Source organism: Takifugu rubripes, chromosome 15, assembly GCF_901000725.2.
Source record: "Takifugu rubripes chromosome 15, fTakRub1.2, whole genome shotgun sequence".
Classification (NCBI taxonomy): domain Eukaryota; kingdom Metazoa; phylum Chordata; class Actinopteri; order Tetraodontiformes; family Tetraodontidae; genus Takifugu; species Takifugu rubripes.
The window spans coordinates 13,882,716-13,894,222 of record NC_042299.1 but is presented as its reverse complement, the minus strand read 5'-3'; the positions used below and the strand labels follow the sequence as shown (position 1 = coordinate 13,894,222).

General features: G+C 45.1%; 2 protein-coding genes across 4 annotated transcripts; one reads left to right on the top strand and one right to left on the bottom strand.

Annotated features, from left to right (window-relative positions):
• Positions 1 to 1,157: 1,157 nt before the first annotated feature.
• LOC101078624 (sialidase-3) lies at positions 1,158 to 4,089 on the bottom strand. Its single transcript, XM_003971262.3, has 3 exons — positions 3,547 to 4,089; positions 3,139 to 3,378; positions 1,158 to 3,023 (listed from the first exon to the last, which is right to left on the bottom strand). The coding sequence occupies exons 2-3, from the start codon at positions 3,361 to 3,363 to the stop codon at positions 2,016 to 2,018; spliced, it is 1,233 nt and encodes a 410-aa protein (XP_003971311.1). The 5' UTR covers positions 3,364 to 3,378; positions 3,547 to 4,089; the 3' UTR covers positions 1,158 to 2,015.
• A 158-nt stretch (positions 4,090 to 4,247) lies between these two features.
• Positions 4,248 to 8,920, top strand: xrra1 (X-ray radiation resistance associated 1). Of its 3 annotated transcripts, XM_029848108.1 has the most exons (17): positions 4,248 to 4,412; positions 4,738 to 4,871; positions 4,942 to 5,013; positions 5,106 to 5,178; positions 5,255 to 5,352; positions 5,540 to 5,688; positions 6,578 to 6,685; positions 6,761 to 6,858; positions 6,928 to 6,974; positions 7,047 to 7,133; positions 7,201 to 7,294; positions 7,369 to 7,477; positions 7,569 to 7,707; positions 7,874 to 7,991; positions 8,056 to 8,180; positions 8,256 to 8,361; positions 8,434 to 8,920. In XM_029848108.1, exons 1-17 carry the CDS (start codon positions 4,331 to 4,333, stop codon positions 8,619 to 8,621), a joined length of 1,827 nt encoding a protein of 608 aa, XP_029703968.1. In that variant the 5' UTR covers positions 4,248 to 4,330; the 3' UTR covers positions 8,622 to 8,920. The 3 variants fall into 3 exon arrangements, with proteins under 3 accessions (XP_029703968.1, XP_011609880.2, XP_029703967.1); XM_011611578.2 differs by having other exon boundaries at positions 6,761 to 6,974; positions 7,572 to 7,707; XM_029848107.1 differs by having other exon boundaries at positions 6,761 to 6,974.
• Positions 8,921 to 11,507: the final 2,587 nt, after the last annotated feature.

Below are 11,507 nucleotides of genomic sequence, written 5' to 3'. Positions count from 1 at the left end.
TTGCACCTTGGGTACATTTAATTGCACACAGGGGCTTTTTACTGCTGCCTGACGACAAGAGTTCAGCCTTTTCCCAGGTTGTTTCACTCTGAACTTTCATGTTTTTTTTGAGACTGAAAGAAAACGAAAATATTTTTAAGTAATACGGGAAAGGACCAGATTTATTGATGTAATGAGCATGCGGCCGCTTCACAAGAACTACTGAATATGTCAACAATTCCTTTAATTTTAAAAGCTTTAAAAAAAGGCAGAGTAGAGGTTTGGCGGAAGTCTGTTAATCTGTCTGGCGGTTCTTCACCTGTGGACCTTGGGGTCGCGCTAATGGGGGGCCCAAGAACAATGAGGCAGCTGTGACACTGCACATGCTGCCCCCTGCACATTAAAGGCCACCACAGACAGAAATGAGTGTGTGAACTTCACCGTCGTGTGCCGAGAACCCTGGATGTGTCGCCGCCAACGCGCTCAGAGGGGAAGCAGGTCGGACCTGGTGATTCATCCTGCTCGCGGAGGAGCCGCTAGATATTTTCCCAGGGTCGTCTTGGTGCTGCTGCTGCTGCTGCCCATCGCAGCATCCCGGCTTCAGCGTCTGCGCCATCGCGCGTTCCCACTGGCGGTGTGACATTTAAGCGCTCTGATGAAATCTCGTCCTTATTTTACTCCTCCAGGCTTCTGTGAGCCTCATTATCTGGTAACTATTAGAAACACAACCATCTAAGACATGTTCTTTGTTTAAAGAGCTGAAGAACTTCTAGTGTTGTTCCACCCTGTCATGTGGATTCATCACAGGATTACGTCACAGATACATACAACCCAAATGAAATAACTCGGTACTGCAGATTTAAGGTCACTGCAGCTGGATACTCTGAATGTTTTTTCATATCTACACTTGGTAATTAGATAGCATTCTTGGAATACTGAAGCAGGGAATATCAGCATTCCTTCCTCCCCTGTTGTCTGCACATCTGCAGCAGCACATCAAACTTCCCCTGGGTGGCTCAACAGCAGTCTTTCATTTTAAAAGTCTCATTTTAGCAGCGGATGAATCAAAACATGATCTTCAGTCTATTTGAGAAGGACAGCATCCATGTTTTAGCCTGTGCTCATGCTTTCTAAAACCCTCTCATCACAGGAATGTCCAAAAAGGAGAATGAGACAAGTCAGGGAATCACAAGTCAGGTTTATTATTTTCTACTAAAATACAAGTTTCATGCAGATTTTGTCACTTCTCACAACAGTCAACAAAACAAGGAAACCAGTTTAGATCCACCCGCAGGTTTCATAACGTTAGGCAACGAGGTATTTTTACCGAGGTTTCCTATGTGCAAGTTTCTAATGGCTATATAAACGGTGAGGGTCCCTCAGCGGGTACATGCTGTCACATGCTTTCTTCTGATTATTGACGGCCAGCTGATCACATCTGGTCATAAAGCTGCACTTTGTAATGTCAGAAGGGAGAAAAAAACTGTTATATATGTGCTGGGGAGTGGAAAACAGTCCCAAATCATGTTTAAAAAGAAAGATTACTCTTGCCCCCCCCCCCCCCCCCCAAAAAAAAAACAACTCAAAATCGTGACTCTTATCTTTGTCCTCTCTCGTTGCCACGAGTTTAGCTTTAGCATCAGCCGTACTGAAGGCATTTGTGACCGCAATAGGAAATTAAAAAGAGGTAGGTCTCCACCCGCTCAGACGATCCTGCCAGGGTGACGAGATGCAAAAATGCTGAACACAAAGCCCGACTTGGAGATGACAGTCCGACACGGCATGCTTCGCATCCGTCGCCCGACCTTTTAAAATGAGTCCTTTTTTCAAAACACAGCGCCTCGCATTCTGACGGGAATTGCTTTTCGTGTATACCGGCGGCAACAGAACACACGACTTGTGCATGCATTATCATGTCCAGAATGTAGCACAGTAAACACAGACAGATGTTACAGCACAGTACACAGTAGTTAGGGGACTCTAACGTTGCACAGGAATGAGAGAACTATACGCTAACACGGAAATAAAGGAGCGATTCAACGCATCTTCTTGTCTTTCTTGCTGCCTGTCTGCATGACGTCATTAAGGGTGAACGACGTGAACGCGATCTGCTCCAGTTCACTTTCCTTCCCGCACTCCATCAAGCACGAGAACTGATCCTTGTCTCCGTTGTAAGCCAGGTCAGAGTATCCGCTCGGTCCCCTGTGGATGATCCTGGGCCTGTCCCATCCCGATGAGTGCAGGGGGGAGCGGTTCAAGTAAACACCCATGTCCCTTCTACTGGACTTGTTAGTTGGGTGGATGAAGAGCAGCCACGTTTGGGTGTCGGGAGACAGGAGCGACGTGCCGCAAGCTTTGCTGTCGGCCTCGTCGTTGGGGATGAATTCGGGGGCGGGGAAGCCGATCACGCTGCCCTGGCAGCCTGAAGGTGGTTCGATTAGCTCTGGAGCGATGTGGGGTTTGTCAAAATAAAGGCCACTGTTTTCACTCAGGGCCTCGCACCTGTGGCCCCCGGAGTTGCGTGCATTACAGTAGAGGTGGCTCCTGCCCTCGTGGTCTATTATTTCCGCCATTTCACACTCACATGACTTTTTGCTAAGCATTTTACCAATGTGCCACGTCTGGCCAAAGTCCTCGCTATATACCGACAGCGCTCGTGGGCAGACAGTGAAGGGAATGGGGATGGAGAAGCATCTGTAAGGGATATAATAGGCGTATGCTGGGATGATCAACCTGCCGTTCTCTAGCTGGACACCGTGGCCGGGGCCCACGGCGAATGTGGCCCACCTGCGGACAGCCTCGCCAATTGTGCTTTCAGTTAAGTCTTTAGCTGGACTCCAGGTTTGGCCGTCATCAGTGCTGGTGGCGCAGCAAAGGCGGGTCTTGTTCTTACCTGTGAGGATCTGTCTCCACTCTGTGGTGTGCCTCCAGACGCAGATAAAAAACAAAAACAACGTTTTGCTGTTCTTTTCATAGACGGGGCAGGGATTCATAACTCGGTGGTTGGGGAGACACGCCACTGACAGCTCCTGGCTCGTAGACCACTGGAAGACATTTGTTAAAAAAACAACAAAGGGGATCAATCAAAAACACAGTTGATTGCACTTTTTAAGTGTTGAACGTGGATGTTTTATCGTGGCTATTGCAGAATGTGACAACCTGTACAGAGCCATCATCTTTCAATGTTCCCCTCCTCATGACAAGGTTTTTGGCATCGCAGTCAGAGGGCGAGGATCTTTTCTCTGCAAAGGCGAGGAAGGTGTGGCTGTGCCTCAGGTAAATCAGAGCAGGAATTCTGTATGTTATTCCATCTGGCTCTCTTTCAAATAAAGTTGTTTTGACTGGCTCCTCTCCGCTGGCACTTTTTGATGGCGAGTTTCCCATGGTGCACTACAGTTCCTGTAAATACATGTTGTAAACATATTAAGGGGTTTCTTCGTTTGGTAGTGTTCTTTCATCCACATACTCGCACAGAGTTCATACCCCTGCGGATCCTCACAAATAAATGACCCCATCGGTACAAACGGTGCCATCCGTGCGCAGTCCCGTGCACATCAAACGCCTTACCTTCACTTGTTACTCCTCGCAGTTGTTGCCCTTGATCTTTCCATGGGCGCCATTATATCGTGCAGTCTCAGCCCACATCAGGTAGCCCTGGCGTTCACGACACTGATGCTTCGAGTTCATAAAAAATAAAATAATAATAATTAAAAAAAAAAAACAAAAAAAAAAACAGGAAACAGAATCGAAAACAGTCACGCGCGCTTCCCGTTTCGGTTTAGACGCATCGCACCGATGCGAGACGCGTTGATTCACGATAAGGCAACAACCCGAACAAAAATAGTGTAAGGGGGCTTTAAAAATGCAGCCCTCGCTACTCTGTAGCGTAATGGCAGACGCGGTAGCGAAACTATGATAACATTTGTAGCGGCGCTAAGATGCGAAGTCGCGCATGCTCAGTACGATGGATGGACCACAACGCATTAGATCAACCGTTAAGCGAGAAAGAGCAGGATTTAAAATCACCCTAATCACTACTGTGACACATTCCACTGCACTAATAAAACTGTAGCGTCGTTTTTCAGTTAATGGTTGATGAACGAGTTGCGTATTATGGTGTGTTTGCAGGCAATCTACTGTCTTATAACAATCTCAAGCTACGAAACAGCGGTTTCTTCCGTCTTCGTCTACATGGGTGACATCATGTTAAGTGTCTACCGCCACCTGCTGGACGGAGGAGTGCACCTCACCTTACTTTCTGTTGCTAGGACACGGACCACTACAGTGTGACTCGTTGCACCCAGTGGTCAAATTGCAATCCTCATATAAAAAAATTTGCCCCAAGAGGGAGATGAATGCGACATCCTGTCATGAGGAGCGGAACTTTTCTATCAAATGTCTGCCTTCTCGGACAGCTCGGCAAAGAAATAACGGTGGGTTTTATTTCATCACTTTAAAACCATTGAGAACAAATATTGCACACTTATACACAGAGAAAGCTGCATTCAACTCTTTATAATGTTAGCTCCTGTCATAAAAGTAAATTTAATGTAATAAAAATATTATAACCATCGTGCTAGATAACACATTTTTGCCATTAATAAATACACAATTTTTTAGACATATTAGGAGAAGAGTCCTTGCTACATTATATCTGAGACAGAAATAAAGGTTCAGTAGGTCAAGTCAGTCAGTAGTCTAATGGATCCAAAACAATATCTGCTGATAATATTTTATTTGAACCTTTTATTCCCGTAGGTGCTGGTCATTGGTTGGCTGCTTTCAGAAAGGCAGAGGAGCAGAAATACAAGAATCTACATCAAAGGAGAAAGCCTTGTCGGAAATTCCCGACCCAGAGAGCTGAGGGTCGTACGTTAGATGGAGCATTCCTGGTAAGGTGCTGACATCAGCTTGAATAAAGATGGCTCTCAAATATTTCCATCTTTTCATCTTCTTCCTTAGCTGAGGCTGCACTGCGTTGACAAACCAACTGATCTCTGCTCCGTCCACATCAGTGAGCGTAACATGAATTCTGTAAGAATAATTTTCCATCTGTTCCCGTGGATGGTAATCTGATTATTTTTAGAATTTCTAAAAAGCCCATATAATTGTTATATTTGTGACAGGTCAAAGCAGAAGAGCTCAGAGAGTTCCACAATGTGGCTTTCATCGACGCATCAGCTAACTCCCTCTCATTAGGTGACGACTAATGACGACTCAGTTCTCCTTCAGGCTGAAATTACATAATTCAAATAATGACGTTGTTGCTCTGCAGACTCCCTCAGCTGTTTTCTGTCATTAAGAGAACTTAATCTGTCGTTAAATGGTCTGAAACACATGAAGTTCTGTGCTGCTGACTTCCCACATCTCCAGGTAACCATTTGTACATATTCTTGTCTGCAAACCATCATTGTATTATTATTATTATTATTATTATTATTAGTAGTAGTAGTAGTAGTAGTAGTAGTAGTAGTAGTATTGAGCCTGCATGTAGCCTTGAAAATGTCTTATATATATATTTTAAATTATCTATTGATATTCTGGTCTGTAAATTGTGCAGGTTTTGGATCTATCTTATAACAGCGTGTCTGCCAGCTCTGTTGCAGCCATCGGTCGACTTCCACGTCTTAAGGTTCTTCATCTAACCGGGAACGACCTTCTTCACCTTCCTCCTAATATGGGCTCCTCCTGTCATCGTGCCACTGAGCTGTTAGTACCACGTTCCCCGTGAAGCACTAAGACTTGTCCAAAGAATTTTTTTTTGAACGGCTTTTCTGCATTCTCCTCCAACTGATACCTCATTTTAGAGAAAAGGGGAAAAACATGTAGGTCAGGCTCCACCAAGTGCTTCTCTGTGCAACGTGCCAGTGAGTCATGGCAGGAAGCCTTTTTCCTCATGAGCGTTTTTCAAAAGACCCATTTATATGATTCACGGAGAAGCTGGTAGAATAAGAAGCAGCTAATCATATTTTTAATGTTGTGGCTGTAAAGTACACATTCATTAACCTTTTGACCTTGAGCTTATCTCCACAGGCACAGGCGTCTATTGGGATCATTTTGCACAGGGATGTAATTATCACCATATATGTTACTGGGTCACAGCAAATGGAGCAGGAGTGAATATATGATCCTAGCATTATTAGATTTAACGTTGCCTTGGATCTGTGCAGTTACAGCCAGATCTTCAGCACGAACCACAATATTATGTGCCAGATATGCTAATAAAGCGAGGTGAAGTAAGTGAAGCAGGGACACTTACTTTATCTCTGGGATTCTGTTTAGACACGTGCAGCGGGCCGTCTCATTTCCAGCACTTTGACAAAATGTTTATCTCACCTCCCCAGAGAAATAAAATCTTCAGATTCGCTTTCCCCGCGTAAACACGAACCGATGTGACTTCTGCAGAACATTTGGCTGATGCCATAGCAACGGGAGCAAATTCAACACACGTGTTCCGACCTGACAACAAAATACCAGTGTTGAACTCACCAAATCACGCTGCTGTTGTTGAAACTGACCTGCGGGTCTCCGGAACGACCTTTGACCTGACTGTGACCACGGCGTTTACGGACCGATGTTGTGTTGTGGTCGGCTTCAGGAGGTCACCCCCAGAAGAGGGCCCCGGGTTTCCAGCACTGGAGGTGCTGCATCTTGATGATAACCGACTGACGTCTGGAGTTTTCTGGAGCATTAAAAACCTCAAGAGGTGCTTATTTTGCATAGAGAAATGAGTTTGTATTTACAAAAAAGAGTTTATTTTATTTGTTCTTTTATTTTACAGACTCAGGCATTTAAACCTTCAGGGAAACTGCATCTCTGAGATCCCCTATTTGCTGCCGAGAGGCAGCTTTAAGTCTTTCATAGAAGAATGTGAATATGGTAAATTCTCCGTTGTTGTTTTATTTTATCAGTCAAAACTATTCGTTCTTTTTCATCTCCTCCATCCAGTTTTTGAGGAGAGGAACCCTGATGAACGTGTGAGGAGACTCTCACAGGTGCTGCATCTTCAAGCTTTGCTTGGTCTGTTTGTGGTTCCTCTGCAGTAAATTTGCATCTTGTTACTCGAGGTGTGTAACTGGGAGGGGGACCGGCCACTTTCCGGAGCCTGTTTGCCACTTCCAGAGCTTCAGATCCTCAATTTATGCGACAACAAGGTGTGCAGAACACGTTGTGACTGACTCCTTCTTGAAGACGAGGGTTTGACAGTTGCTTCATCCTCAGATCACACAGGAAGAGGCTCTGCTGGCTGTCGCAGGTTTTCCGGCCATTCGCGAACTCGACATCTGCTCCAACCCCTTGACCTCACGAAGAACCAGTAACTCTTCTTCCTCTTGTTCTTCTTTGTCTTCTCTCCACCTTTGAGTTTTGTAACTCCCCTCGTGTCTGCAGGAGAACCCCCCTCCCTGGTCCAGTGCCTCCAGCACAGACTGGGAATCACAGTGAAGAGCAGCCAGTCACGACGCTGCCACTCGGGTTTGCTGATGATCCAAAATGGAAGGTGCTGACCTTCACAGCGCCCTCCAGAGTTCACCAGATGCTTCATCTGAATGGCTGAACCTTTTTTTGTAGATTGATGACAGAATCTTTAGCAGGTTTCTGTTGAAGGATGCACCTCGCCCCCCTCGGGCTGACAGGAGTGACGCGTCCATCAAAAGAAAACCAGACTCGAGTACAAATAAAGGACGAGAAGATGCGGAACAACATCCAGAATGTGTCTTTCTCACCCAGGTCAGATGAGAGATTAAAAAAAAGAATGAATTTCTCTCTGAATTCAAGCTGAATTCAGACCTACCAGAGTGTGTGTTTTAGTAAAAGTGCAGTAGCACACAGTGACGGGATGGAAATATGGGTCAGGAGGCCCCAGCTGATAACTGACTACGTACTTCATGTTCAGGTGAATGACATTCCTCAATCTGAAGATAATCCCTCTGAGAGAAAATCCACACACGCCACTTGTGTAACGTTAAGAGACTGCGCCATGTTGATGGACGCTAAACCCATCCCTAATCTAGGTGAGGGCTGCACTTTAATTCTCCTCAAAGCCGGGGAACCTGATGCTTTTTCTCCTGCCGACAGGAATACAGGCAGCCGTTAGGATGCTGGAAGACCAGCTGAGGAATCGGAACGTTTACAAAGACTCCAAACCAAAAGTTGACGTCCCGAAACCACACAGGAGAAGAGAGAAAAGCGTCTTGTCTGACGTAGGAATAGGCTTAACTCTTTCCCTGAACGCTGCAAATCAGCTGAAAACAACTAGAAAAATGCTCTTTGTGCAGGCTAAAGCGCTTCCACCCATAAAACCCCCAAAGCAACGCGATCAACGCGCGGAAGACATGAAGAAAGAAATCAGGGAGAGTACGAGCAGGAGAGAAGTCCCCTTAAGTATGCACATTCCTAATTCTGCACACCTCTGATACCCCGGCTTTGCTGACGTGTGGCTGCGTTTCTGCACAGGCGAGATGGGCGTCAGCAGGCAGGAGGCTCTGCTGCTGCTGAGGGACATGAAGACAAAGTACAAGAGGCTTTATGAGAAAACCATGGAAGAAGCAGCAGGCAGCGATGGGAACGGAGCTGAGAGGCTCGGAGGGTTTTCGACGTTGTTTGTTCTGGAGCAACACCTGGATGTTGAATCCAGCGTGTGAGGAATGAAAGTGTTGAGTTGACTGATTTCCCCTCAAAGCATCTCTAAAAAACAAAAACCCCAGGCAGTCGCTGCTGCACCATATGGCAGCTTGGGTTCTTTTAACATGATCAGCGTGAGGTTCAGCGAGAAAAGACCTGATTTACAACGTCGTTTTTAACACCCTGTGTTTTGATCAAGGCTGTTTGAGATAAGAACTTTGATTAGAATGAAAACAGCATATGTGCAACTGCCTGTAAAAACCAGACTGGGTCTTCCTCAGGGAGTTTATTGTGTTGTGTTTCCCAATAAATGACGGGGGGAAAAAAAACCCAAACATCTAATGACAGTATTTCCTTTAAGTCAACATCCGTGAATATCCCACATCTGGAACTGCAGACGAATACATTTCTGCTCCTTCTCAGGTTCTGCATGTGTTCAGTCTTTATTCTTCATCCCCTATTTGATTTTTATGACCTTGTCTTCCAACAATTTCAGTTAGTTTTCCTCAGAGCAACAGCCTGCAGATGTGGAATGCGCTTTCATCCCAGGTGGAATAAATAAAAAACACTATTCGGTAGATGTTTTCAGGTGGTATTTCTATGCAGACTATAGATCATCCATAATCCATACATTTTTAATTTAATGAATCAATGCGTCAAATAATTTTCTTTGTGTTCATTTATGACTTGCAGCAAAACCTAAACTTACGTATGTGAATTCAAATATTGCTGTGCTAAATGGTTTCTCGTGAACACCTTGGCTTTGAGTCTGAGGTTCCGTTCGGCCTCTTTTCATCTTTGGTGCCATATTTGACAGTAATGAGGAGTGTTGTGCCAAATGGCAGAGACGCGATACTCTGCAGAAATGGTATTTTCCAGTCCACTGGAGCAGAGATCGTCTGTGTCGCAAAGACGTCTCACTCTGTCAATCAACATAAAAATCTCTCCACAATCCTCGTCATCAGATCCTGGTCAACGTGTTTATATGCATTCTTCAGCTGTTATAAAAGTAAAAATGTTATAAGAGTCCAAACATTTTAGTGCGTTCTGACGTGATGGTAAAAAACAGAGCCAGCTTTTTATCCCCCCCTCCACCGAATGCATCTTCTTTTTTGTCTGCGCGTGCCAGCTGTTTCAAAGCTGCTAATCCAAAAGTTTCAGACCCACTGTGCTTCCACTGACAGCTAATATTAATCAAACGGTCGTTTGGCTCCTGATTCATTAGTTAAATCAGTTCCATCACTCTTTTCGGACGGAGGAATGAAAATGAATCCAGGACAGCTGAACACTGACCACCTCTGAGGAAGAATAGTTCAAACTAACCTACCCACATATGTCCAATAAGATAAAAGAAACATCACAGTTTTAAGTAAAGACATCATTCTGAGTTGTAACCAGCAGCACACAGAGGACATTTGCAGCCTCGGTTGAAACTGACTGTGTCGCCGTGACGACACAAGCCTGATTTTATGCGTCACCCTGGCGTCCATCAGGGTTGACGATTGACCATCCTGGCGTGCTGCAACCCGTCGCATCCTGGCAACATGACCCGGAGAGGAAGGACCCGCTTAGATTTTCTTCCCATGAAAGAAAAGTGACGCTTAACCAAAAGCACATTTTCATCCGTGCCCTCGGTGATATAACGGAATCTGGCAGGAGAGTGTGGCACTCGGTCCAAATGAAAGAATAACAAAGGACGAGGCTTGATGGCTCACGTCAGTGAAGGCAACGCAGCAGATTTTTTAAATGTTCTGTTTTGCCTGAATATGTCCACATCTGGAGTCCTCGCTGAGAAACATCACTTTTCTCTGTCAGACTCTCTTAAAGTGCGGAGAATAACCCCACGGAGACTCAGACACCCGAGTTGGCTCTGGAAGAACGGGCCCGAATACCTCATCAACGCTCATTACTCAAGTGCCAAATGAGTTCGCCGCGGACTGGACCTATTCATTGGTTCTTTTGAGAGAAAATTGAACTGTGACACACTCATCATGTCGGCCTGGAAAGGCTTCGGACACTCTGGCTGACATTTGCAGAGGAGGCCGTTTTTAATTACACATGGTCGACTTAAAGTTGTTGTCGGCCACCTTTTATTCTGCGAAACAAAGGATCCCTCTGTGGTCTGCTTTTAATAGTTTACAATCATTACAAGCTGCTCAGAATAAGGGACCCCAGACTGAAGTGTTCATGACAAGCATCCCGGTACTGACCGTGCTGGCCCGCCTCCAAACATCAGCTAAAACGATCAGGCCCAACTTAATTAACGGGAGGGCGAGGGTGTTAAAAACAGGGTCTTTGATAGATTTCGGAAGTATTTGGATGGAAGTATAAACTCGGGGGCTCTGGAGAGCACCTTAATCAGCTATGAAAGCAAACACATCTATCAGACTTAATTAACTTAACACAGTTTGGCTCCCTTTGAATCAGACGGCTGCCTGGTGGATTTGGATCCAGCTCCTCACACACACTGACTGCACCAGGAACTACTCACTTGCAGCACTTTGCTCAGTGTAACCGAGTGTGTTGAATTACTCGAGTACACCTGTGAGGGAGCTCGTACCTGAGTATTTGAGTCTGGTTTCGCTGCATTGATGCAGCTGGTCAATGACGACACCTGAGAACTCGAGAGTTCAAGGGTCACGACCCTCGTTAGGAGGAAGGAATCCTTCATATTAGGGATCGAAACTCTGAGTTGCCTTCAGAACTTAATCTTTTTTTTTAGATTCCTTGTGTTCTTTGCTCAGATCTTTACTTTTACCTGTTTCTAGCTGGATTCTTTTCTTTTTTTACCCTAAAAAGAAACAAATACGCCTCATTTCCTACATTAAACTAAGTATCTTTGTGTCCAACCTCAAGATTTTCTAAACCACATAATATTCTTTTTTGCTTGTAATTTCACTGTTAAT